This window comes from Natator depressus, chromosome 25 (assembly GCF_965152275.1).
Source record: "Natator depressus isolate rNatDep1 chromosome 25, rNatDep2.hap1, whole genome shotgun sequence".
NCBI classification, from domain to species: domain Eukaryota; kingdom Metazoa; phylum Chordata; order Testudines; family Cheloniidae; genus Natator; species Natator depressus.
This window is the reverse complement of record NC_134258.1, coordinates 11,257,641-11,285,439: the sequence shown is the minus strand read 5'-3', so window position 1 is coordinate 11,285,439 and position 27,799 is coordinate 11,257,641. Positions and strand designations below refer to the sequence as shown.

Here is a 27,799-nt window from a genome sequence, read left to right as displayed (position 1 = left end):
TCAGTGAGGGTGATTTTAGTATGTTGTCAACTATATGTACCTAATTAATATTCTTATTTACTTAATACATATCATTATTTTATTTCATAATAAGCTTTTATTTTCATTAAATCCACTTAAATTTGGCCCTCATCTCAGCTTCTCAGGCGTCTGGCATTATGGGTAGGAATGTATGCAAATTAACCGAGCAGCGCCCTCGGCTGAAGAAGGCCCTCACACTGGGGCTGCCCTCTGCGACGCCTGAGCGAATTGTCCACTAACGGCTCCGAGACCGCCTCCCGCTCTGACAGAGACGGGCCAGCGGGCGAGTCGCCTCCTCCCCTCCTTCGGGCTCCGGAGCCGAGCCCTGGCCCTTGCCCGCTCCCTGGGAGCGGAGGTTTGTTCCGGCCCGTTCAGAGGCAGCCCGGGCAGGGGGCCTTTCTGGGCAGACAGGAGGCGGCGCGGAGGGCGGGGGGGGGGAGGTAGGTGAGTCTCTCCGGCGGGGGAGGGGGAGGGCAGTTACCGCCTCTCTCTAGGGTGGGGGTGGGGTAATTACCCCCCTTCCTGTGTGGGGGGAGGGGTAGTTATTGTCCCTGCCTCTGTGGGGGAAGGGGGGTCCCCCCCATCTTGGAGGAGGTGGGTGGACTCTTCCCCATCTCCATGAATGACGGTGGGTGGGGAGGGAGGGGATCTCCCAACCCCCTGTGTCTTGGTGGCATTGGGGGTGGCCTGGTGGAAGACCCTGGCTTACCCCACTGGTAGGAGTGAAGGGATCCCAGCGTGGTGCTGTTGATAGCAGGGGCTCCTGGGTGGAGGAGAAACACTGGCAGCCAGCCCCAGGGTAGCCCCTGACAGTGACACCTCCGGGGGACCCCTCTGGTACTTGGGTGACCGTCAGGGCGCCAAGGTCGCTGATCGCGTACAGAAAAAATACTCTTTTCTGACAGCATTTAAGACTCGCCAGCGTTGATCCAAGGCTAGTAACAAGAGGGTAATGTTTCCACTCGAGAGGTAGCACTTGTATACAGATGGCATATGCGGCTAATGGGGCTGTATTTCCAGCTTAAGAACAGGGACTGTTATACAGAAGCTCAGAGAGAGTTAATTATATCATCCAGTGTACTTACTGGACCTACATGTCAAGAAAGCTTAAGCCATTTAGGAAGAGACCATCCAGCCCACCATGTTGGCTCTTGTTTTATCTTTTAATCTCACTATACTTTTTCTTCAAACAGAAGAACTGTTATGTCAGTGGGCTATGGAGATAAGTTGCCCACAAGCAAAATGAGCAATATGGCATTTGAATTGGAGAGTTGGTATTCTTTTACCTGGGAAGGAGTGGTACAGTGGATAAACTGTATGATCACAGGTTTCAGAGTAGCAGCCATGTTAGTCTGTATTTGCAGAAAGAAGAGGAGTACTTGTGGCTCCTCTTCTTTTTGTATGATCACATTCTCTCCACCTTAGCAGAAAACTTAACCTTTAAATCAGGTGACTGTGGCTGTAAAGATTATGAGCTCCACGGGCTTTTCTTTGCTCTCAGGTTCCCAAGTATGGAGTACTCTCTACTAAGGGAAACTCTAATTAATGGTGTTGAGGATCTGTAATGGTGTTCAGGATTACTGTGTTTGTTTACATTTAGGGACAAAGGAATGAGCTGTAAAGGTTGGAGGATCTTAGGTGGGAGATCTCAATAGGAATGAGGACATGGGAGAAAAGAAAGAGTGGTGAGGAAAGGAATTAATGCAAATGGGAGCAGAGGGTACAGCTGTGTCACAGGAGTTAATAGGATTCTTTAAAAGGTGTAAGGTTTAAAACTAGCCATGATGGGAATTCTCCACTCTGGCTGCTCTGACTGATAATGTAAGTCAGTGCATCCTTATTTTCAGTGGGGATTGCACAAAGCAACACATTTCCTTGGGAAAGTGAAAATGGCTGCTGTTTTACAAAGGGGATCTTTGACAATGTACTTGGGGTCCTTTGCGTGTGTGACTGTACAATAGATTCTAGTCTTATTTATTCTTCTCTTTCCTAGGCACAGCAATCTATGAATAGGCTTGCAACAGGCAAGTGGTGCCTTGGAGGTCTTCCAGGGCATAATGGATTTGGCATATGTCTGTGAGTGGGAGAGAAGGCCTAAAAGCAACCACTGTCCTTCCATCCCACTGGTGTGTGCTTGGTCCTGCAGGAACCTGATTGCTTTCACAACAGACCTCAAAAATGAGGAGGAAAAAGGTACAGTTTGTCCCATTCCTGTGGTTTGTGATTTTTGTCTGCTCCCCCTCTCGACACCTATTCATGACCCCCAGCCGGAAAAACCCCTACTCCAGACTAGTCTTGCTGTGGAAAAACGCTCTAATTAGATCTTCACTTCTTCAGAGCAGAGACTTTATTTTTTGGTCTTGTAAAGCAACATATGTTTATGGTTCTATAAAAATAATTGAAGCTCACTAATGTCCTACAATAAAAAATTGAATGTTTAAAAATTAAATTAAATTGCACTGCAAATTTTTGAAAGGACTTGGTGTCTCTCCCTGCCTAGATCTTACCCACATGATCCATATCCTGGACACTGAGCATCCATGGGATGTTTATTCCATTAACTCTGGGCACATTGAAATCATCACCTGTTTGGAATGGGATCAGTCAGGTAAGCTTTGCTCTTAAAGTTGGTTGGGGTTGGTTTTTTTTTTTTTTTTTGGCTTCATAAAATTGCTCACAGTGTGATGGGGCATATAGTGGGAGTTTATGGAGGTCTTTCTCTTCTAGATTCCTGCTATCAGAAATCTTTATACAGTGCCAATCATATAATATCTGCAGTGTTCAGTTCAGTCAGATCTGCATTGTGAGGTCCATAGTGGACTGTGCTTCCCATCCTTCTTGGGTTAGTTATTAGCAATAGACTGGTCTCCTGGGGTAGTTAGGTACCAGGGGTCACCTCTTGAACTCCAGCCTGTAAGAGCTGCAAGGTGCTGAAGGAGGCACTTTTAAAATCCAGCAACAGGTGAGAGCCCTGAATCTGCTGAATCATTGAGGAATTAACCCAACCCAGGTATGATTTCACAGTATCACTAGTACACAGTGGGAACCGGTGCTTAAGATTAAATTGCTGCTTGAATTATGAATTTTCGTCTTATGTTGGTGTGAGTGTAATGTTACTAAACCCTTTTGTCTTGCATGAGGGGGGCCTCTCCCTCCCATGCATTGCTTTGAAGATGCCTGTGGCTGGGTTCCTGGTAATCTCCGTGAGACGTGTTTTGACGTTTCTGTTCTTCTTTTGATTGTATTGCATTAGGTTCCAGGCTCCTGTCAGCAGATGCAGATGGACACATCAAGTGCTGGAGCATGACAGATCACCTGGCCAACAGCTGGGAGAACACTGTGGGCAGCATGGTGGAGGGAGATCCAATTGTGGCTCTTTCCTGGTTGCACAATGGGGTGAAGCTAGCCCTGCACGTGGAAAAGGTTTGTTCTAACACTTGCACAGGAAACCTGCAAGGAAGGAACCAGAGAGGAAGGATTGTCCAGTGGTTAGGGCAGTAGTCTAAGACTAGGGAGATGTGGGTTCAAATCCCTGCTCCGCCATAGACTTCCTGTATGACCTTGGGCAAGTCACTTAGCCTCTCTGCCATCTGTACAATGGGGAGAATAGCACTGGCCTATCTCACGGTGTTGTGAGGATAAATGCCTTCAGAATTGTAAGATGTGCTTTGAAATGGGGACCATATTTATACCATATAGCCTGCTTGATCTGCAATATCTCCCTGATTCCAGAGAAGATCCAGGGGCTTTGGCAAACTTTCCATTCCACAGGACGTCTCATAATACACAAGCCTCACGATATGCTGATGAGAAAAATATTTGTCCCATTTTACAGCTGAAATGCCTTGCGGCTCTTTGCAGCACATGCTTTAAAACACTGTGTGATTTAAGTATTAACCAGTCAGGATGCTTTTACTATGTTGTTAAATAATTTAATTGATAAAATAATAGTATTTGCTCAGCCATTTTGCTGTGACAATAATTTATAGATAGATAGATATAGTAAATGAAACAATGAATTAACGCTACTGTGGCTCTTTTGGGTAATGTTGATCGCCGATTTTGCTCCTGTACTACTGAGGTCTGAGTATCACTGCTCTAGGCCATGTTGAAGTGATATTAAAAGGAGACTCGGGTAATGGCAGAGTCGTTCAGCCCTAGGATCTAACCGCTCTGTGTATGTTAATCTTCATTCACAGTCCGGAGCATCGAACTTTGGCGAGAAGTTTTCCCGGGTTAAGTTCTCTCCCTCCCTGACTCTGTTTGGTGGGAAGCCCATGGAAGGCTGGATCGCTGTGACCATTAGCGGCCTGGTGACAGTCTCTCTCCTCAAGCCCAACGGGCAAGTGCTAACATCCACGGAGAGCCTGTGCCGTCTGCGCTGCCGTGTCGCCCTGGCGGACATTGCCTTCACGGGTGGGGGAAACATCGTGGTAGCCACCTCGGATGGCAGCAGCACCTCTCCCGTCCAGTTTTACAAGGTCTGCGTCAGCGTAGTGAATGAGAAATGCAAAATTGACACAGAGATTCTGCCCTCCCTTTTCATGCGGTGCACCACAGACCCAGCCCGCAAGGACAAGTATCCAGCAATCACTCACTTGAAATTCCTCGCCAGGGACATGTCAGAGCAGGTGAGTGCCCTCCTCCTATGTTACACTAGTATTCCAAGAGGTAAATGCTTAGGAAAGGGAAGGACCCACTTGATCTATAAACTCCTCCCTACAGCTTTGCTCTTGCACTAACCAATAGCCCATCTGCTGTTCCAAACTTGGGCTCCCCACCAGCTCTACTAATGCACACATTTTCTGTTTCTCACTTTTTCACCCTGTACTCTGTATTTTCCTATTCTGAATTTCATGCAGACAATTACAGTAGCAAATCTTCCCCCTTCCTTTTGGTCTAGAGGGTGGGCACAAAAGACATGGCTTTGTAGCTGTGTCTGGTTTGAAAATTCCTTTCTGCTTTGAAGGTGCTGCTCTGTGCCTCCAACCAGAACAGCAGCATCGTGGAGTGCTGGTCTCTCCGGAAAGAGGGCTTGCCAGTCAATAACATCTTCCAGCAGATCTCTCCCGTGGGTGAGTTTCAGCAGCTGATGCTCCTCAAAAACAGGAGCATAGCCAAAGAAATATCAAAACCTACTGTAAATTCTTGACTCAGTTATGACTTGAAATCCCATCCTTATTCTTCTGGGCGTTCGGTAATCACCACGAGAAGAGCACTCCGTCATGATGGATTTAGAAGAAAACCCCACAACTTTTTTGTAAAACTAATGAGTCTACAAAAATGCATCCGTCTGAGTGAATAAACTCATAATCAATGTTTAATTCCAAGCACGCTGTTGGGGTGGGGGAGAATTCAAGACTGGGATGTCTGTGGCACTTTCTCTGACTTTTTTTATGTGAAATTCTGTCATTTATTTTGTTCGTTTTTTCTGTCAAGTTGGAGACAAGCAGCCGATGATACTGAAATGGCGGATTCTCTCCGCCACCAATGATTTGGATCGCGTTTCAGCTGTGGCTTTGCCGAAACTGCCAATCTCCCTAACCAATACTGATCTGAAGGTGGCCAATGACACCAAATTCTTCCCTGGACTGGGTAAGGAGGCTTCTTTTCTGAACATCTAGCTGCAGATGGAAGTTTTACCGCCTCTGTTCATCTAGCCTATGAACAGAGAGAGCCCCAGCTACTTTGGAGTGTGTTTGTGTGTTTCTTGATAGAAGATGCCCTGCAGGAATCAAGAAGTCCTTTAAAACTGGACTAAGTCTGTTCCCAGTGGGGATGGGTACATCCCCCCTAGCGATGAGGAAGAGCTTACACAGGAGGAACTGTCATATGTGCTGGGGTGCCTGAGGCCTTCTGTCACTGTATCCCAACTGGAAAGGACTTTCTGCATGTCTACTAGTGAGGACCGAAGAAACCTAGAAAGGTCAGGGCTCCTGTTCTCGGCTGTCCAGGCAGTGCAATTAACGAGGCTGGTGTTGAGGAGGGATACTGGATAGCGCTTAGAGTGGAGGACGAGAGTCAGGATTTCTCGGTTCTTCTCTTGGTTCTGCTACTGTCTTGCTGGGTGAACTTGGGCAAATCACTTAGGGTGTTCAGATACCACAGTGATAGGTGATTACAAGGACCTGATTAGAATAATGTTTGCTTTTCCAAGGTGCTGAGCGCCCATAACTCCCCCATGGAGACAGTGGGAGCAGCAGGTGCTCTGCAAATCAGACCTTTAACCCCCTCCCTGCCTCAGTTTACCCAGCATGTCGTATGTGTGCCAGTCTCTTGGGATACATCTACACTGCAGCTGGGTGTGTAATTTCTAGTTCGGGTAGACGTACGTGCACTAACTTTGATTGAGGTAGTTTGCTAAAAAGAGCAGTGCAAGTGAGAGGGGCTAGCTACCCCAAGCACGATCCCATCTGAGACCCTAGGTATGTACTCAGGTGGTTAGCCTGCCCTGCTGCCGCAGCTTCACTGCTATTGTGTGTGTGTCCATCCGCGCTGGAAATCACACCTCTGCTCCAGTGTAGATGTACTCTTAGACTGTAGGCTTTGGGAGGCAGGGCCCATCTTTGCTTTTTGCCTGGTATGGGGCTGAGCGCATCAGTGTTTAACACACAACAGAATGGGTGTACTGTGTACCTACCTCCCAATGAGATTGAGTCTTAATGTTTGCAAGGTGCTTCGGGATCCTCCAGTAGCAGACCCTATAGAAGAGACAAGTATTCTCACTACTGTAAAAATGCAGGGCAGGATGGGGAAGAAAGGCTTGTGGTAGGCTGGAGACCACTGGGCTGTCTTCAGAGCTGCTGTCTGACTTTGTGACGACTGTCTGTGTCTCGTTGGGGTGGGATGGGTTACACTCACAGGAATCACTTGCTAAACCCCAGATATTTCTTGTCCTCAGGTCTTGCTTTGGCCTTCCATGATGGTAGCGTCCACATAGTTCATCGCCTGTCCTTGCAGACCATGGCAGTGTTCTATGGTTCCTCCTCTCAGCGCCCAGTGGATGAGCAGGCGATCAAAAGGCAGCGGGCCGCCGGTCCTTTGGTTCATTTCAAAGCCATGCAGCTCTCCTGGACTTCACTGGCCCTGGTTGGGATTGATAACCATGGCAAGGTACTTTGCCTTGTTATGCTAGATGTGGGAAAAGACCTATTTGCTCTTCTAGGCCAGGACAAACTCTGTTCAGTTCGCCAGGGCTCTGCTCTGCTTGCTCTTAACTGGCCCAAGCAGTGGGTCTTCCAGGAGTTCCCAGGGGACATTATTACAAGTCCATTTGATCTTGCCAGTAGGCAGCCTCGTCCAAGATAGTGCCTGCGTTTTCCCTTTGTTTAACAGAACTGTGTCTCCAGCTCAGTAGTAACTAAAAATTGCTATGGTCAGACATACAGTCCGTTAACTTGTGTCGAATGAGTTTAATAGGTCTCAGTCCAATTTGCACACTCTCTCCAGAACTGGCCTCTTGTTGCGAGTTTTATCAGAGACAGTAAGGTCTGAGACTGCCATGGAGACTGAACTGCCCATACCCTGGGAGATTGTCTCTGCAGATCATAGCGGAGGTTCATTTGCGGGGTGTAGTGTAGACAAAACTTACTGGAACATGCCTGACACTGTTCTCTGTTGGCGGTTTTGTAGATCAATGATAACTTTGTCTGATCTCCTGCCACTTTGATTCCATGTGTTGTTAGTCCCTTAGAGTGGATGGATCCTCTTGATGTGTGTTCCTTTTCCTTTCTTCAGCTGAGCATGCTCCGGATCTCTCCCTCCATGGGCCATGTGCTGGACATGAACATGTCTCTCCGCCACTTGCTGTTCCTGCTGGAATACTGCATGGTGACGGGGTACGACTGGTGGGATATCCTGCTCCACGTTCAGCCCAACATGGTGCAGAACCTGGTGGAGAAGCTGCATGAGGAGTACATGCGCCAGAATGCAGCCCTGCAGCAGGTGAGGAAATAGCAGAGGAATGCTCGGCACAGTGCCGAGTGTGGACTGGTAGGAGGGGAGTCAAGGAACAGGAGTAGATAAGGGGATGTTAATTTCCAGACTTCACTGGTTTCCAGTGAACTTCCAAGGGTTACTTTGACTACTAGGCTACACTGCCTCTCCAAATCTGGTACTTATGTACTGTTGGGGGCTTGGAGTGATTGGGAAGGGCATATGACTTCAGCCAGGGTGATTACTATGTAGAGAATTCTTATGCATGAACTTAGCATACTGTCTAGTGTCCAATGAGTTGCCCCAGTGATAGACCATTGCTGGTTTAGGCTTAGCATTTTAAGCGTAAGGTTGGTACCACTGTCTTGGCTACTCTGCTTTCAGAGTATTATATTTCAGCAGCTCCTGCCCAGTAGCAGCTCTCGGAGAAACTCTTGGTAGGCTAGTAAAGCCAATTGTTGATGTAAATGGGTACTGTGGCCAGTTGTAGCACACACGGAGAACAGCATTCATTCCTCAGGGTGATGGATGCTGGGGAGTAGCGGTTTTAAGTAGGCTCATTCTGAATCTGATCTTGTTTCTGTGCCTATCCTTGTGTGTCCCCGTCAAACAGGTTCTCTCCACACGCATCGTTGCCATGAAGGCCTCTCTCTGCAAGCTTTCCTCCAACACTGTTGCACGCGTGTGTGACTATCATGCCAAGCTATTTCTGATCGCCATCAGCTGCACCTTGAAATCGCTGCTCCGCCCGCACTTCCTGAACACTCCAGACAAGAGCCCCGGTGACCGGCTCACCGAGATCTGCTCCAAGATTACGGACATAGGTAGCCGTTTGCATCCCTTGATGCAGCACGGCTGTTTGCGTGGCTGATCAGCTCCCTCCCTTTCTGAATCAGTCTTTTGTTGGGGGTACTTAGATTAGGGTGGACACTCCATGTGGGGAGTGAGTTCCACACCTTCATGGCTACCAGTCCCAGCAAAAGTTCACTCGCTTGTGAACCTGAGGTGTGTTGGTGGAACCCCAAAAGATGATGGTGTCAAAGACCAGATGCCCACCAATGAAACAGGATAATGTGGACAACTCCATGTAGGCTGTTACAGGCACTGGGCATGAAGGATCCTCGGGGTGTGTATCTGTTTATACTGCGATAGCACATAGAGGCTCCAACCAGAGTCAGGCTTGCAGGGCAGAGACTTGCGTCTGAAGAGCTTATGGTCTGTTAGAAAAGACAGACAAAGGATGGGAGGAGAAACGGAGGCATAATGGGGGAAGGGACACACAGCAGGGCAGTTGGCAGAGCTGGGACCAGCACCCAGGTCTCCTGTAGCCTTACCCATTGGGCTACACTGCCTTCTATAGGCTGCACTGTTGGGGTAGGTATAAAGTTGCATGCATTTGTAGTCGGTAGCCGGGTTTAAAAGCGAGGAGAGCAGTCTGTTCACAATACTGGAAACTCCCAGAGCCTCTTTTCTCCCTGTGCTAGGAGCTGTCTTGCTTCCTTTTCAGACATTGACAAAGTGATGATTAACCTGAAGACCGAGGAGTTTGTCCTGGAGATGACTACCCTGCAGTCCCTGCAGCAGCTCATCCAGTGGGTGGGAGACTTTGTGCTCTATCTGCTTGCCAGCCTCCCTAATCAGGTGAGACCTTGTCCTCCACCTTTGGCAGTGTGGTGTGTGGAGGGTAATGAAAGCCTTCTTTCATTCAATGGCCATGTGCTGTTGGGTTAATCAGTGTGCCGAACGTGTGCTGTTGTCCTACAAATGGATTGCGCTGAAGCCAGTGTTAATGTCAAGTGCGTCTTTTTGAGTGTAACTTTTCATCTTGCAGTGTGCTAAAGGAACTTGAGTGTGCAGATCTACACAGAGGAAATAATAACCCTTCTCTAGGGCCTTTCATCTAAGTCTCTGAGTGCTTTCCAAATGTTAATTAAGACTGTCAATAGCATTATTTTCTTCTTACTGAGGGAAAATTATTTACTCAAGACCACTCAGCAAATTAGTGGCAGAGCTAGAAATAGAAACCACAAGTCCTGGTTTTGATCATGCTCATGCCAGCATAAATCCAGAGTAACTCTGAATGGAGAAGCCACCTGTGTAAGTGAAATCAGAGATGGACGCCAGAACTCCTGATCTTCTGCTCTGTGGGTGCCTACAGCGAGCACAAACGCACATGGCGCTAAACTAACATCTTGCCGTGCTGCAAAATTTAGCAGATGATGACAATAATGGGGGCCATATAAGTACCTTAGCTAGATCACCTGTATGGGAAGTGGTTCCGGTGGGGATGTCTGTGAGCCCAGATCATAAAAGTTTCTCTTCTCTGTCCTTCTTCCTATTCCCTGCAGGGGTCCCCTGTGCGGCCAGGGCACAGCTTCCTGCGAGATGGGGCATCACTGGGGATGCTTAGAGAGCTCATGGTGGTGATCCGGATCTGGGGCCTGTTGAAGCCAAGCTGCCTCCCTGTTTACACGGCAACCTCAGATACCCAGGACAGCATGTCCCTACTCTTCAGGCTGTTGACTAAACTCTGGCTGTGCTGTAAGGATTAAAAACTTCCCGGAATTAGAGAGACTCATCCTATCTTGTGCGCAGTGGATGTTCCATATTGTACACAGGAAAAACACTTAGGGATAATGAGGCTCTGGGTAGGTCTGCAGCAATCAGAGGGAGAAAGAGAGGCTACAAGATTAATTGTTTGTTTCCTGAGCTGCCATACTGGGTCGGGGAGGGGAAAACATGCAGGCAACAGCATTTATTGTCCTTTAAGCAAGTAGCATGCTAGAGAAAGTTCTCTCTGTGCTTCGTCTCCCATGCAGGTCGTGACGAAACTCACCCGAGCGAGCCAGACGATACCCTGATTGATGAGTGTTGCCTTCTCCCCAGCCAGTTGCTTATTCCCAATGTAGACTGGTTACCCATCAATAACGGCATTATCAGTAAGCTGCAGAACAAGCAGCTCATCAGGCTGCAGTTCGGGAAGGCCCCTGGAGTCATTGGTCACTCTGTTTCATCGCAGTTCGATGTCTTTGTCAGGTATGGAAATCTGAAACAAGCAGGTAGTGTGGTTAGAGCAGAGAGGGGACTGGGAATCAGGACTCCCGGATCCTGTTCTCAGCTCTGGAAAGGAGCGTAGTCTAGGGATTACAGTAAAATCGACCAGAAGTCAAAATTGCTATTCCTTTCTTAGGGAGGGGAGTGTTGTTTATTGGTTAGTGTAGGGAACTGAGTTAGGACTCCTGACTCTGCCACAAATTCACTCTGTGACCACAGATGAGTTGCTTGCTCTCTCTGCACCTCGATTTTTCAGTTTCTAAAATGGGTATAGTGTTTTATTGGCACATAGGCTCTAAGGAATCTGAAATGGGAATTCAGAGAATAAAATGTGATGGGAATTAAAAATGCAACACAACCTTACATTGTATCTTTTATCCTGTTAAATCTCACTGTGCTTTGCAGATTGCATGGTCAGGAATCAAGTCAGCCCTCACTAAAATGCAGCCACTTCTGGGGTGGAGCATAGTAGCCATTCTCTGTCAAATTCCATATGTTAGGTTTTAGCAGGGAACTTGGAGGAAAAGATACAGTATCTAGTTGAAACTGTGGGGGAATTTAAGTAAGCAAAATATAACTTCTTAAGATGGGGTTTGGCCAGGATATGAGGGTTAAATGCTTCCTGTTTATATAATAGAAATTCACTCGTAGTAAGAAGGCAGCGGTTTGCGAGACTGCGGAATAGTTCATCATAATGGGTAGAAGTGGAACTTTAATCCCTTGAGTGCAGCCCCTTACACTTGGAGAAGGGTTATCACAGTGCCCCATTGGGACATTCCCTCTGGCAGGTGTGTAGTGTCTCAGTTGTCCATAGTTTCATCTTGACCTTGGTTGTCTGGATCCCAGGCATTCTGTGTAATGAGCCTGCAGTCATGGAAACAGCTTTTACAATTTTTCAGCAGTGTGGTTTTTCTCGCATTTTTCTTCCTATGCAGGGCACCTGGGCAGCCAAAAATTGACCACTTGAGACGGCTTCACTTAGGGGCATATCCAACAGAGGAGTGCAAGTCATGTACCCGGTAAGCTCTGCATGTGTAACTCCTTTAATTCACAGCTGTTTTTATTCAGGGCTTGACAGCTTAAAAGCTGTGTTAGCTTATACACTAATAGATCTGTATTGTTAGCAATTCCATGGTGGTTTTTTCCATGTTAACTACTGTGCACATGACAAAATGTTGCCTTTAGTACATGGCTCTTCCTCAGCTTATGTTCATGCCCCCTGATATTGGAAGGAAGCCAAGACAATCATGGTTATGCTGTTCTCTGACCCTTTCCCCCTGGGATCACTAAGATTCCTAAAGTGCTGATCTAGTCTGAAAACTGTGTAAAATGGCACCATTCTTACTCAGTACAACGCTCCCCAGGGTTATTAAAAGTTTTACTGTTCTATGTGTGTTTTTACTGCTTGTTATGCCCTGCAAAGCTAGCCTAGCTGTGGGAGAATGAGCTGGAGTCTGTCCCGCTTTGCACATTGTCAGCAGAATTGTTAACTACATTCCAACTGCAAGGCCAAGTTTTGCGCTCAGTTACATCTGAAGATAACGTCGCTTTAGGTGCAGGATATAAGGACAGCATTGTTGCACAGGCATAACTGAGGGCAGAACTTGGCCTGCAGGTTATAACTGGTGACTATTCATGAATAGGAAAGATCCCCGGGCTGTGTTTTGCATGCTTGGAAGCTGGAAATACTATTCTGTGTACCAGGTTTGGAGTGGATGAAAGGGGATGAATACAGAACCGCACAATGCCATTTTTAGAATCACCTTTTCAGAATGGGTCTGCATTTGGAGTCCTTCTGAGCTGCACCTTGTGACAGTTTCCCCCCAGGGTGCCACTTGGAACTGGGGTACCACTGAGCCTGCCTGACCCATCAGCCTGGGTTCCCTTAACACTGTACTTCTGTGCAGCCTGCCAAGCCTTCCCTCAAGCTTCAGACTGCACTTTACCAGCACACACACAGATAGGGACACACCCAGCGGCAGCTTCACACGGATGCTGAGGTCAGCTCTGTGTGGGAAGGCTCAGCTAAGGAACTGCCCAGTACTCAAGTGCACAACCCCCTCTAGAGGGTAAACCCAAAATTATACCATCTTGTGCTGCACAGAAGTCTGTACAGCATAAGATCATGAAATTCACTCTCTCCCTCAGTGTGGAGAGGAATATGCACGGCTTTCTGCCCCACAGTTATGATTTCCACACACTGGTTTAGACAAAACAAAAATAAATGTGTTGGTCTCTAAGGTGCCCCAAGGACTCCTTCTTGTTTTTGCTGATATAGACTAACATGGCCCCCCCTCTGAAACCAAAAAGAAGTTTAACTACAAAAGATAATTTTAAGGGATAGCAAACTGATTAAAGCAGATTAACTAGCAAATAAAACAAACCTGCAATCTAAGCTTAATATACTAAAGAAATTGGATGTGTGTAGTAAATTCTCACCCTAAATGTTGTTTTAGGCAGATTGCAGAGATTCTTGAAGGCAAGCTGCACTTACTTGCAGCTTAAAACTCCAGTTATTCCTTTCACATGCTAGACGGCCTTCTAGTCTGGGTTCAGCCCTTCTCCCCTAGTTCAGTCTTTTGGCTGCTTAGGTGTTTCCAGCAGTCCTCTTTCTTGGGCTGGGAGTCAGTGAAGAACAAACCACGATGGTGTCCCTCCCCTCCCTTAAAATAGTTCTAGCATATAGTGGAAACCCTTTGTCTCCCAGTTTGATTCCCACACCTGGTCAGTGGGAAAAATACTAGGGTTATCATGGAGTCCAGTACCAGGTGACTATAGGGCCACTGCAGCCATGACTCGGAGGCTGTTTGCAGGGTCCCCAGGAAGGCTTCCTGGTGGGAGATTAGCATCTTCTAAGACATATTGTTCTCCCTAATGGCCTTTCCCAGCCAGTCATTGAGGGCTGGTCTACACTACCAAGTTTTGTTGACAAAATCTATGTCAACACCCAAAAGTCGACAAAACAAAAATCGCCGAAGGGTGTTCACACTCGCTCCCTCTGTCGACAGATCATGTCCACATTGGGGGCACCATCATCGACAGGGTGAGCAATGCACCATGGGTACGTATCCCACAGTGCAGTGTTGTGGGAAGGAAGAGCTGATCGCTGCGCATCTTGGGATTCTCTCCAAGTTCTCCCACAGCCCCCTCAGCTGCCGAGAGCAGCATCCTGAGTAGCTCTGTGAGCTCTCCATGTCGAGGAATGGCAAAGCAGCCCAGCAGTCTGTCCCCTTGCCCCTGCAGCAGCAGGCTGCCTGCTGCTGCCTGCCTAGCGCAGGGCAGACCAGGAGCATGCCAATGATTTGCTCTTTCTTTGTTCCCCAGGCAGCACAGCCCACAGATACTTCCAAGAGGAGGGGCGCATGCCTGCAGGGCAGTGGAAATCAAAACACTGAGCAGAACAATCGGGGCAGGCATTGTGGGATACTGGTGGAAGCCAGTTCTGTGGACAAAACAATCAGCAGTGTCTACACTGGCTCTTTCCCCTCAATAAAGGGAGGGGAGAAAAGACAAAAGTCTCTCATAGGGGTGAAGTTTTTTGTCACCAAAACAGGGCGTTTTTCGTGATTAAAAGTCCCGTTGTAGTGTGTACACTCTTGCTGTTTTGTCACCAAAAGGCAGTTTTTGGCAACAAAACTTGGTAGTGTAGACAAGGCCCTAGACTGATTGCATTCTGCCTAGTGCGTGTTCCTCAGGTATAAACATACTTGTAATAGATGCATAAGCAATATTCCTAGCTTCAGATACGAAAATGATCCATGCATACAAATAGGAGAATCGTATTCAGTAAATCATAACCTTCCCAATGATATGTCACATGACTTATCTTGTCTAAAATACATCATGATTATGCCATTATCATATCATATCAATCATATATCATATATATATATATATATAAAAAAACAATATTGCTATGAAGAATATGGGGTGTAGTGTCACACACCTTTCTCTCACTTCTCTCCTAATAATGAGCCTGGATTATGCAATGATAGTGCAGTGAACGACCAGCCATCTGATCAGATGATTAAATTGGTCTTAAATGTTGGCTTTAATAGGAAGTCACCATACCAGAACTCTGAAACATACCAGATTGTTTTCACAAGGCTGGTGTGTTTGCTGCTTTACATATAAATAGCAGCCAGGGGCCATTATCTTGAAGACAGCTTTGTGTTCCTCTGATATCCCCTCTTCATTGGCAATCATTTCCAACACCTTTTCCATTTTGCTTTGATTCTCCCAAACATCACCTGGAAAGGACAAAAAGCTAATTCCCTCCCATGATTTCTCGATCCCAACCTGATCCATAAAGTCCCTCAGTAGTGCCAGCTTGCATTTCAGATGACCCGTTTTCTGTGTTCGTGTCTCTCTCAGATGTGGCTGCGTAACCATGCTGAAATCACCCAACAAAACCACAGCAGTGAAACAGTGGGAGCAGCGTTGGATCAAAAACTGCCTCTGTGGGGGACTTTGGAGGAGAATGCCACTCAGCTACTCATGAAATCTCCTCTTGCAGGGGGAAAAGGGAACGATGTGCACTAGAAACCTCTGGGAATTCGGACCAGAGTCAGCCCTCTGAAACCTTAAGAAGAGTACACAATGCTCTTCCTTATCTGGCCATCACAAAGGAACCACTCAGTGCTGCCCAAGAGCAGTTAGATACTCATCCTTCTTTGTTTTGCCTGTATTGATTTTGTTTTCTTTGAGCTCTAAGCTGAAAGGAAAAGATAGAATTATCTTTATCTTTATTTTACCCTTTATAAATCACTTTGATCCTCTAGTGAAAGGCTTTTTATCAGTGTAAAGTATCAATATTTTAATGATTGAGAGCATTTCTCCCTGTTTCAGAGGAACAGAGAAAGTGACAGAAGGACATTACTGCCCTGGGATGATACAAGCAGTAGGGGTGTCCTTGAACTAGCAGCTGTATTGTAAATAACGATTCTCTTAATTTTGTACAAAAAGTTTTGGTAAAATCTCTTTAAATCTTCAGAAAGCTCTTTCCTCTTTTATTAAGTGACTAGATTGCCATGTGTAAGAACCTTCAAAGGGAGAAAATACCAGATACTTCAGGGCTCTTTAATCTAGCAGAGAAAGGCCTAAGGAAAACCCATTGGCTGGCTGTTAAAAGCCAGACAAAGTCAATTAAGAAGTAAGGCATGCATTGTTAACAGTGAGGGTGACTAACCATTGAAGCAAACTCTCAAGGAGCCTCCATCTGTTAATGGCTTCACATCAAGACTGGATGCTATTTTGGAACATGCTTTAGTCAAACACAAGTTACTGGGCTCAATACAGGAGGTTAGTGGGCGAAATTCTTAGCCTGCATATGTTCTAGAGGAGGTCAGACTAGATCTAATCATAGAATCATAGGAGATTAGGATTGGAAGAGACCTCAAGAGGTCATCCAGTCCAACCCCCTGCTCAAAGCAGGACCAACACCAACTAAATCACCCCAGCCAGGGCTTTGTCAAGCTGGGCCTTAAAAACCTCTAAGGATGGAGATTCCACCATCTCCCTAGGGAACCCATTCCAGCGCTTCATCACCCTCCTTGTGAAATAGTGTTTCCTAATATCCAACCTAGACCTCCCCCACTGGCAACTTGAGACCATGGCTCCTTGTTCTGTCATCTGCCACCACTGGGAACAGCCAAGCTCCCTCCTCTTTGGAACCCCCTTCAGGTAGTTGAAGGCTGCTATCAAATCCACCCTCATTCTTCTCTTCTGCAGACTAAACAAGCTCAGTTCCCTCAGCCTCTCCTCATAAGTCATGTGCTCCAGCCCCCTGATAATTTTCGTTGCCCTCTGCTGGACTCTCTCCAATTTGTCCACATCCCTCCTGGAGTGGGGAGCCCAAAACTGGATGCAATACTCCAGATGTGGCCTCACCAGTGCCGAATAGAAGGGAATAATCACTTCCCTCGATCTGCTGGCAATGCTCCTACTAATGAAGCCCAATATGCCGTTAGCCTTCTTGGCAACAAGGGCACACTGCTGACTCATATCCAGCTTCTCATCCACTGTAATCCCCAGGTCCTTTTCTGCAGAACTGCTGCTTAGCCAGTCAGTCCCCAGCCTGTGGCGGTGCATGGGATTCTTCGGTCCTAAGTGCGGGACTCTGCACTTGTCCTTGCTGAACCTCATTAGATTTCTTTTGGCCCAATCCTCCAATTTGTCTAGGTCACTCTGGACCCTATCCCTACCCTCCAGCATATCTACCTCTCCCCCCAGCTTAGTGTCATCTGCGAACTTGCTGAGGGTGCAATCCATCCCATCATCCAGATCATTAATAAAGATGTTGAACAAAACCGGCCCCAGGACTGACCCCTGGGGCACTCTGCTTGATACCGGCTGTCAACTAGACATCGAGCTGTTGATCGCTACCCGTTGAGCCCGACAATCTATCCAGTTTTCTATCCACCTTATAGTCCATTCATCTAATCCATACTTTTTTAACTTGCTGGCAAGAATACTATGGGAGACTATATCCAAAGCTTTGCTAAAGTCAAGATATATCCCCTCCACTGCTTCCCCCATATCCACAGAGCCAGTTATCTCATCACAGAAGGCAATTAGGTTGGTCAGTCATGACTTGCCCTTGGTGAATCTATGTTGACTGTCCCTGATCACCTTCCTCTCCTCCAAGTGCTTCAGAATGGTTTCCTTGAGGACCTGCTCCATGATTTTTCCAGGGACTGAGGTGAGGCTGATCGTTCTGTAGTTCCCTGGCTTCTCCTTCCCTTTTTTTAAAGATGGGCAATTGTCTGGGACCTCCCCCAATCGCCACGAGTTTTCAAAGATAATGGCCAATGCCTCTGCAATCACATCAGCCAGCTCCCTCACCACCCTTGAATGCATTAGATCTGGACCCATAGATCTCTTCCGGTTTTAAAATCTATGAATTATTTGTATTACAGTAGCTACAAACAGCCCCAATAGTCTAGAAATAAGGACTGTGTGCAAACCCTTAGTGGAGTGGTCCCCAAACTTTTGAGGATCATGCCACTGCCCTTACCCCTGTCCGTGCCCCCCCAGAGCCAGGTCTGGGGGGGGGGATGACAATGCAGACAGGGTAAAGGGGGTGAGGCTGGGGACGGGAGCAGAGCGGCAACTGGGCCTGTGGCCAGGTGTGGCTCTGCTCCCAGCCCCACCCCCAGCCGAGAATGGAGCCGTGGCCAGCAGCCGAAGCTGGGGACATGTCTGGGGGTGGGACCAGAGCAGAGCTGGGGAAGGGGCTGGGTGGCACTCCCTCCCCACTCCCCATAGGGGCTGGCCCAGGCCCCGCTGTATCCCTACTAGACATTTATGCACACCCTTCTAGGAGGTACACCCCACAGTTTGGGGACCTTTGCCTTAGTAGAAAGACAGGCCCTGCCTTAAAGAGCTTAAAGTCTAGGTCACCACAAGCCATGCCATGTTGATGAAACAAACAAACGTTAATTTCATTTACTCTCTCAGCAGCAGTCGTGTGGAACTACATGGCTGTGATGTTTTAAAAATTCTATTGCTGTGGGAACAATTTAGACAGCATAATAACCTGACATTAGTGCTGCAGAAACAAATATCTAATGCACATATGCGGTTCTCCTCGTGCATGAATGGGAAAAGCCATGTTCATTTCAGCCCCATTAGGAAAGAGGGGTTAAATCAGGAGCAAAATTAGAAAGAAAATAACCTGGCAGATGCTTGAAAACAACATTTATTAGACACTGAAAAGGAAAACTGATTATATTTGACCTCCCATCCCACCCTCCGCCTTTGTACATTAGCTGCCCCAATCACACTTGTACTTCCAACACTGTTGAAGGACGTGTTCAGTGTTATCGTAATGTGAGGAGCAGGGGCAGGCTTGAGCAACGAGCGCAAGTACTGTACTTGATTGTGTTCCCCTACCATTTCCTTGTGGACGCTCAATCTCCAACAAGTGCAAATTAATTACATCTGTTTTGTGGCATCAGTTACACACAATTGCCCTGGGGTTTTCATCATTTAGATGTCTGGCTGATAAGAGTTCATTCATGTGTTCCTTCGGCTATTTGGGGCTTGTTTATAGTTTTAGTTTTAGGGATGGGGTTAGTAGAAGTCTGAAAAGAGCTTTTAACCACAAAGAGGTCTGAGGGGTTTTTTGGCTACTGTAGTAGGAAATGTGCTTCTACTTTCAGCTCCAAACGTAGTCGGTGGCCCTGTTCATGCAACTGGCTGAGCTCCCAGTGTGCACTCCGAAGAGTCTGCTTAGGTGTGTCCCTTTGCAGGATCCTGGGGGGCTTTGTGACTGAGGGACTAAGAAATCAGGATTTATATTCGAATCGAATGAATTGGTTAACTTTCAAGTTAGAACGTATGTAAGATCTCGTACAAATTGTAGAGCAGCAGGCCTGTCCGGATATAGGGCCTGGTTCTCAGCCACCCTCAGGTGCTTTTACACCACTTTGACAGCATAAAGGGGACTTCAAGGGAGTGAAAATGGCCTGGTGAGAATCTGCTGCTGAGCAGCCACCACGGAGCAAGACTGATGTATGGGTGTGATGAGTGTATGGTCAAAGAGCACTGGGCTATTCTCTGCTTCCGGGGGGGCCACGGGCAACCGGATGTACGTCTGATCGGCTTGACTCAGGTCTTGAGTCTCCATAGAAACCAGCGTCTTCCCCTCTGAAATGCTAAGATCTATCCAAACAAACCTGCCCCGCCAGCTCCTGTTGATTTAAGAACGAGATTGGAGAGCAGAGGGCAACAGTTGGTTGTCCAGCTCCCGAGTCTCCAGCAGTCTGATGCAGAAAAGCTTCTGTGGTGTCCATTTGAATCCACGCGCTGATGGTTGGTGGAGAGAGAGCGTGGCTCCTCCCTGCTGCAGAGAGTCTGATGGGCACCAACAGCCAAACTTCGTAGGTAGAGACTGGGGTGGTTCCAGCCCCCTTGTTCATAACGATTGCTGAAGACGATGATCATGCAGGAGGAAAACCGTGTCGAAGGCCTGAATTTCAGAACTGCTGAGCACCCACAGCTCGGGCAGCAGCAGTTGCTCAGTACCTCTAAAAATTCGGTCCCTGTGCCTTTAAATTGCTGGTTACTGGTCTCATTCCATGTCCAGGTGTACGAATGGCAACAACCACCATCCCAGCTGGCCCTGCTTGTTTGAACCATCTATAGTAGGGGCCTTGGCATTCCCAGTAGAGAGATCAAGGCATCAGTGGGTCATGAGGCCTAATCTGGCCTCTGCACTCTAAAGAGGGTTTCTCCGCAGCAAGGGGTGAGGCAGCAGACTGGTTGGGATAGTTCATACTGCCATGCTGCTGCTCTATGGAGATCTGCAAGGCTTGGCAGTGGTGCTGGAACGCTTTTTACAGTGAGGGTGCTGAAAGCCAGTGGTCCCCAAACTTTTTACTTCGCACTTCCCCTTACCCCCGTCTGCACCCCCTCTCCCCAGAGCTGAGGCCAGGATCGAGCCGTGGCTCCAGGAGGGCAGGGGGGATGCAGACAGGGGTAAGGGGGCTGAGGCTGGGACCACAGCTGGGGCTGGGAGCAGAGCCCCGGGCGTGGGGCCGGCAGCACCAGAATCCTGGGCATGGGCCAGGACCCTGCACAAAACCTGGGAGTGCTGCAGCACCCCTCGCATCCCTAATTCCCGTGCCTATGAAACTCAGGTCCCCAGGGCTCCCCAGCAGGTACAAAAAGAAATCTTTAATGTGATTACAGCATGTGCTGCTCCATCAACCAAACTGTTGCGGCAGCCGTGTCAGGGCATGGAGCTGAGCCTGCCCATCCGGCCCAGTTACAGAGAGAAGGGATGAAAGTTGGTTTTGAACAGAAATAAAAATGAGGCAGCGGCTCATTTAACAAGGAAAAGGGGGGCTGGGGTGGTAGGTCCCACGAACTGGCTGACTTCTAAAGCAGGGCTGTGGTTCATCAGTACTAAAAATGAGGGATCCCAACACCGTGCTCGGTCCCTGAGTGTGTCTCAGCTGCGACATGTTGCCCTTGCTGAGAGTCACACTTTCAGGGGCACTGGAGGTGTCCTGGGTGAATCACTCCCACCTGCTCGCAGCAAAAGGCAGACACCTGTTTGTACCCACCGGGGAAAACTCTTCCCTTGGAAACAAGCACCAGTCAAAAAAATCTTTATAATCTTTTATTAAAGGTACAGTACTGAAAAAGAAGAGAAAAGAGTTAGAACGTTGGAAATATACAGTATTAAGTAAGGCTTTTATTTTAACACTATTGCTTATTCCCTTTCCCTGTAGCTGTGGAGAGTTTTTATGAGGAACCCTCCCCTTGCGACAGTCTTTAAGGCAGTATTAACTATCCTTTGTTGGGGAAAAGGGAAAAAGTTAGTTGGGAATGGCTGGAGCTGCTGCTGTTTAAAGTCCTACCCCGCTTCCTTTAAGAGACACACACACGATAGAGAAGAGAAAAGAAAATGCGACTTCGGAGTGATGCTGATGCTTAGTTGTAACCTCGCTGCCATCAGGATTTGAATGCAGCACGGCAGCATCTGTCACCCCGAGAGCTGGCAAACTCGTATCGGTGCTGGGCTGTGTAGGGCTTTGCTTTTAGCTGCCTCCCTGGTCAGTACTGCAAAAGAGACAAAACTTGGGCAACTGCTCCAGACTCTGATTAAACACAAGGCAAAAGGAGAAGCGAAAAAGAAGAAATAAGGTGGGAGAAAGAGGGGGGTGTTGGCAGGAGCCCACATCTCACATTAGAGGTGCTGTTCAGGACTTAGCAAAAGTCAGAGGCAGTGGTGAGGTCGTTGGTTCCCTCTCTCTGGCCCAGTCCGGTCAGGACATCTCTCAGGATGGTGAAGGCCCAACAGCACCACGGTGGATCCTGGGGTCCCAGGAGATGGCGGGGGGGAAGGGGAGCAGGCTTGATAACAGAGCTCCCTCCTTTCCATCCGTCTGGTGTCATGATTTTCCCCAAAGTCTCTTTTTTAAAGCACCCCCATAAAGGGCCATGGCTCATTCTTTTGTCCACCAATTAGCCCGTGTAATTACTGGGGTTACCCTGTACCCCAGGCCCCTAGGGTGCCACAGCTCAGAAGCAAGTGCTGTAAGTGCTTCAGCCGCTAGGCCTTGTAGGCGCTAGCCCTGGTGGGTCCCAATAACCACTCAGACATCCAGCTTAGCGGAAGGTTTTTACTCGGCTTGGTGGGAAAGGTCGTAAGCACCCTAAGCTTACAGAGGTTAAACCAGTTACCGTGAAACATTTGTCTCTGTCACGGCCCTCCCCTGGGCAAAAAAGGATGGCAGGAGTAAGAGCATAGTTACTTTCATGTCTTCATCTCTGCAGCACCGCGGCTGGCTGTTCTCACTTCTCTTTGAAGCAATCAGAGTCTTTCCACCAACTCAGCCCTCCCACAAGCTCACAATGAGGAACCAGCAGCCAGGGTTTAATCCACTGGTGTTGCGGTGATATAATCAAATGTCTGGTGGGGGATGATCCCCTGCACATTTCTGTCAGGCTATAATTACCCGCTTATTGTGGCTTTTATGCATATCTGAGTTAATCTGATCAGGGTTTTATGTTCTCACCCTCCCAAAGTCGTTCAGCGTCTCTAAATTGTCTTGTAAGGAGCCAGATGATGTTTCTCGGTTTGCATTTCTTGCCGGAGATGCAGATAGGATGTTCCTGGGATCAAAGCCGTTTCTAGCGCAAACCATCAATGGCAGGAAGGTGATAATACCTGGCTCTAATATAGTGATTGTCATCCATAGCTCTCAAAGGGATATGGCCAAGGTCACCTAGTGTCAGAACTAGAAATACAACCGGGGTTCTCCTGGATCGTGCCCTGGCCACTAGACCACGCTCTCTCTCTCCTACTCTGGGGCAAGAGAAGAACATCCACAGATATCACCTTGATTTGGCCCATGGTGGTCAAGAGTGTCCACATAGGCTAGGAATTCCATTCCTTTTCTGGTTTCAGAGTAGCAGCCGTGTTAGTCTATATTCGCAAAAAGAAAAGGAGTACTTGTGGCACCTTAGAGACTAACCAATTTATTTGAGCATAAGCTTTTGTGAGCTACAGCACATTCTGTCCCACCCCTCTACCACCCTCTCCAATCTTACTCCTCCACATCTATAATTTGTATTGTAGCAGTGCCCAGAGGGCCCAGCCGAGGAGGCCTCCCATTACACAGGTGCTGTCCATACACATAGCAAGAAGTAGGGGCAGTGGGGTGGGATTCAAGAGATGTGCGTCCAGTTTCCAGCGGTGTCACAGACGCCCTACATGACCCTGGTCATGTCATTTCATCTCTCTGCGCCTCAGTTTCTCCTCTGTAAAATGGGGATAATAATCTTTTTGTCTGGCCTCTCTAGTTCGGTTGTCAGCTCTTTGGGCCAGGGACCATCTCTCACTGTGTGTCTGTGCAGTGTTTGGTACCACAGGCCCTCATCTCAGTTGAGGCTTCTAGGTGCCACTGTGATAGCCAACAGAGCAATTCGTATGTCAGAGCAATGATCCATCTGGGCCAGTAGCCATCACTGACAGTTGGCTAGCTGCTTCAGGGGAAGGCACAAGAAACCAGGTAATAGGCAGCTATGGGCGCCCTTCAGTGGAGACAAAGTGGTTGAGTGTGTGGGGTGTTGGCCAGAGAATCAGGTGACGTGTCCTTATGTTGGGCAGGTCTCTGTGCCTCTGTTTCCGCACCTAGCCCTTCTCTGTTTGGATTGTAAGCTCATGTGGACAGGAACTGTCTATATGTACAGTACCTAGCACAATGGGTACGAGCACTGCCTGTGCTCCTGTAAGACCAGTGATAAATTACCGCACCTTGCCTTTTTTGTGCTAAGCATTTGTCCCCTTTAGATGAAAGATCTCACGAGCAATTTGAAATGGAGGGTGGAAAATTAGCTGTGGTTTAGTATCTTTGAGTTAATCAGAAGTTGTCTTTCTATCCAGGAATCTGCCTCTCCAAAATGGTTGTTAATAGACTCGAGGCGGGAGCGCTGTGATACCAAGATTATCCCACTTCCTTCCCACATCCAGTTAAACTGCGAGACTATACTGGTTATTTCCCTTATCAGCAATTTGCAGATTCTGCTGAAAAAAAGAACGACAACAACAAATGTCTCAGCTCTTGATCTTATCTCTGAGCTGCCTTACAAGGTGCCAAGACGCAAAATGTTTCAGTCTCGCTGCTGCACCATCACCTGCCCTTCGTACAAATGTCGGAGGAGAAACTATGACAGATGATTAGCCCCAGGAAGGGGATGTTTCAACACGCTCTGCTGGTGGGGGTGCTACCGTTCAGGTTGGCCTTGTGGTGAATGTTCTGGGTTCAATTTCTGGCTGTGCCTCTGGTTTATGTATGACTATTGTCAAGTCACTTAATCTTGCTGTGCTTCGGTTCCCTGCCTGTGAAATGAGGATAGCAACACATCTTTTGAGATTGCAAGCTCTGTGGGGCAGAGACTGTCTCTCCCTGTGTGTCTGTGCAGCACCTCGGACAATGGAATGCTGATCTGGGCTGAGGCCTCTGGGTGTTCCTGTCATACACGTTAATAAGAATTCCTTGCAGACGCTCCTAGCTGAAGGTGACCTTTCTGGGTAATATACTTTACTCACTTCTGATTAGCCACCAGCAAGAGCTCTATTGCATATATGCAGCCTTTTCCTTTGATCCTTAAATTACTCGTCGTCTGGTCTGAGCCCAGTGAAGAGCAGAGATGCGAGGTCTTTGTAGGTGCCATCGAAAAAAGAGCTGGATCTTGGCCTTAAATGTGAACTATGCATCCCAGTGCATGGCAGGTAAACCTGACTTGTTTTGCTAGCATCCAGAGGCATGGGGCATGGATGATTTAATTTGCTGAGTGCCTCTGAATTATGTACCTGGTCCTTCCAGGCAGGAGATCTGTGCTGGGTGAGGCATGCTGACTCCAAACTTCTGTACCGAGCTCTGTAGCTTTGCATCAGATAAATAGATGGTGGTGATCAATCTAAGTACCTGGACAGAGTGATGCCTTGACAGCATTTCCTAAGCAGATCTTTCATTGATTGAGGTGGTTTTTTGTTAAGTAGCTGTTGACAGCAAAAGAAGCTCTCACAGCCTATGCACTTTTGAGCTGACATAGACATTTCTTGCATTAAGGTGGAAGATAAATTATAACCATTGTCTACAGCCAAGCTCTGCGATACAACCGCATTTGCTCTAACCCCTCAGACAGAGACAAACACCTACAAGATCTCTATCAAGCGTTCTTACAACTACAATACCCACCTGCTGAAATGAAGAAACAGATTGACAGAGCCAGAAGAGTACCCAGAAGTTACCTACTACAGGACAGGCCCAACAAAGAAAATAACAGAACACCACTAGCCATCACCTTCAGCCCCCAACTAAAACTTCTCCAACGCATCATCAAGGATCTACAACCTATCCTGAAGGATGACCCATCACTCTCACAGATCTTGGGAGACAGGCCCGTCCTTGCCTACAGACAGCCCCCCAACCTGAAGCAAATACTCACCAGCAACCACACACCACACAACAGAACCACTAACCCAGGAACCTATCCTTGCAACAAAGCCCGTTGCCAACTGTGTCCACATATCTATTCAGGGGACACCATCATAGGGCCTAATCACATCAGCCACACTATCAGAGGCTCGTTCACCTGCACATCCACCAATGTGATATATGCCATCATGTGCCAGCAATGCCCCTCTGCCATGCACATTGGCCAAACTGGACAGTCTCTACGTAAAAGAATAAATGGACACAAATCAGACGTCAAGAATTATAACATTCAAAAACCAGTCGGAGAACACTTCAATCTCTTTGGTCACTCGAGTACAGACCTAAAAGTGTCAATTCTTCAACAAAAAAACTTCAGAAACAGACTCCAACGAGAGACTGCTGAATTGGAATTAATTTGCCAACTGGATACAATTAATTTAGGCTCGAATAAAGACTGGGAGTGGATGTGTCATTACAGAAAGTAAAACTATTTCCCCTTGTTTATTTCCCCCCTACTGTTCCTCACACGTTCGTGTCAACTGCTGGAAATGGCCCACCTTGATTATCACTACAAAAGGTCCCCCTCCCACCCCCGCTCTCTCCTGCTGGTAATAGCTCACCTTACCTGATCACTCTTGTTACAGTATGTAACAAACCATTGTTTCATGTTCTCTGTGTATATAAAATCTCCCTACTTTATTTTCCACTGCATGCATCTGATGAAGTGAGCTGTAGCTCACGAAAGCTTATGCTCAAATAAATTTGTTCGTCTCTAAGGTGCCACAAGTCCTCCTGTTCTTTTTGTGGATACAGACTAACACGGCTGTTACTCTGAAACCCCTCTAACAAGATTCAGTGATGTGTGTGGACCAGGGACACCTGAAACTGACTAACCCACGTATGACCTGAGCTGGTGCGCAGCCCTGAGGGTCTTGTGCATGTTTGCTGGCAGATGGGAGGAGGTTACATGATGGATCCTAAAATGGTACTTTGTTGCTTTGAGCTCCCGTCCCACCACTCCGAATACTCTGAACTAAGTAATCTATGTGGGCAGAGTAATGATGATCCTCCTCTACAGCTGTAATAGCCTGAGTTGAATTTGCCCCAGACATTGGATTAACTCCTCCCTCTTCATGAATCCATGGGATCTTTAAGGAACACAAGTAGAATCAGGGGCTCAGTTTTGCACCTCCATCAGCACAGCGCCCTCTACAGCACTGGGGCAGATACAAGAACACCAACCTTTGCCACCACTTATCCCTTGAGGACTTCCAGTCAAATATAGGCCTCACTCAACTCTGCTTAGCTCTGAGGCAGGGCTGACGGGGAGGAGGAGGGGGGAGGAAGAGGGGGTAGTTGTACCAGGGCCCTAAGCATCTGTAACTGGGGTGAAATGGAAGGGGATCCCACTGAACATGATACATTAGGGCAGTGGTTCCCAAACTGGGGTTTGCAAAATGTTACAGGGGGTTCTCGGGGGGGAAAAATTCCCTAATGGTGGACAGAGCTGTCCCTAGGGACCCCGGGCAGCACGGGGCCAGCAGCCCAGAGCCCCTGGACTTCCAAGAGCTAAGCAGATCAAAGCAAGCATATCTATCCCACTGAGGAGATTTAAACTTCAAGACTCCTTATAAGAAATGGAAAGGGAGGTGGATATTTTTTGCTGTTTTTAAAATTAAATAGGCAGCTAGTATTGTTTTAAAAATTATTATGAAGAAGAAGTTTAAGCTTTGTTGTAACGTGCGTTGTTTGCCTGGACTGCTCAAGACCTGAATGTTTGTGTAGGAGGAATTATCTGAGTTGGCTTCTTAAATACCTTTATGCTGTTTCACATCTGATACTCCTTGATGAAACATAGGAGCCTTGTCTTCTAACAGGCTTATTCAAAGTGATACAAGCTACAAAAGTGAGATCTTGGAAGAGTGTTGCTGTTTTCATAATGTAATAAAAATAGTGTCATGATAAATAATTAATAATAAATAGTATGTAATAAGCATGTCATAAAAACAAATTTTATATTTCCAAGATCACTGCTTTTATAATTTATCCTCAGGTAAAGGAGAAAATCCCTGGAAATATTCATGTTTAGGAGGGGGTTCAAGAGGCTTGACATTTTCGTGAAAGGGGTTCACAGGTTGTTAAAGTTTGGGAACCACTGCATTAGGGCCTGCTCAGAGGAGATCACAGTCTAAGACAAGGTGGCTTCAGATCTGTGGTTGCCCAATGGCAGCTATCCCCACCCCAAGCGTTAAAGCTTTGGCATTCGCTTCCTCTTGTCTACCCGAATGGAGGCTGAGGCCTCGCCAACTGCTCCGCCTTCATCCGAGAGCCTC

The 27,799-nt window shown here is 47.5% G+C and overlaps 1 protein-coding gene across 5 annotated transcripts; it reads left to right on the top strand.

Moving 5' to 3' along the window:
- The first annotated feature begins 242 nt into the window (after positions 1-242).
- Positions 243-26,099, top strand: MED16 (mediator complex subunit 16). Of its 5 annotated transcripts, none has more exons than XM_074939310.1 (15): positions 243-376; positions 2,015-2,214; positions 2,522-2,629; positions 3,275-3,444; positions 4,221-4,652; positions 4,991-5,096; positions 5,461-5,616; positions 6,923-7,134; positions 7,759-7,965; positions 8,570-8,780; positions 9,464-9,597; positions 10,305-10,497; positions 10,776-10,992; positions 11,946-12,029; positions 15,385-16,027. In XM_074939310.1, the coding sequence occupies exons 2-15, from the start codon at positions 2,079-2,081 to the stop codon at positions 15,509-15,511; spliced, it is 2,493 nt and encodes an 830-aa protein (XP_074795411.1). In that variant the 5' UTR covers positions 243-376; positions 2,015-2,078; the 3' UTR covers positions 15,512-16,027. The 5 variants fall into 5 exon arrangements, 4 of the variants coding, with proteins under 4 accessions (XP_074795411.1, XP_074795413.1, XP_074795410.1 ...); XM_074939312.1 differs by lacking the exons at positions 243-376; positions 15,385-16,027 and adding exons at positions 621-970; positions 23,909-26,099; XM_074939309.1 differs by lacking the exon at positions 243-376 and adding an exon at positions 623-955.
- Positions 26,100-27,799: the final 1,700 nt, after the last annotated feature.

Bases quoted from the DNA above. Each gene is read 5' to 3' on its own strand.
- MED16 (XM_074939310.1), top strand. From the start codon at position 2,079: ATGGATTTGGCATATGTCTGTGAGTGGGAGAGAAGGCCTAAAAGCAAC. The intron at 9,598-10,304 runs GTGAGACCTTGT...TATTCCCTGCAG, and splicing joins TTGCCAGCCTCCCTAATCAG to GGGTCCCCTGTGCGGCCAGG. The intron at 12,030-15,384 runs GTAAGCTCTGCA...TGTCTCTCTCAG, and splicing joins GAGTGCAAGTCATGTACCCG to ATGTGGCTGCGTAACCATGC.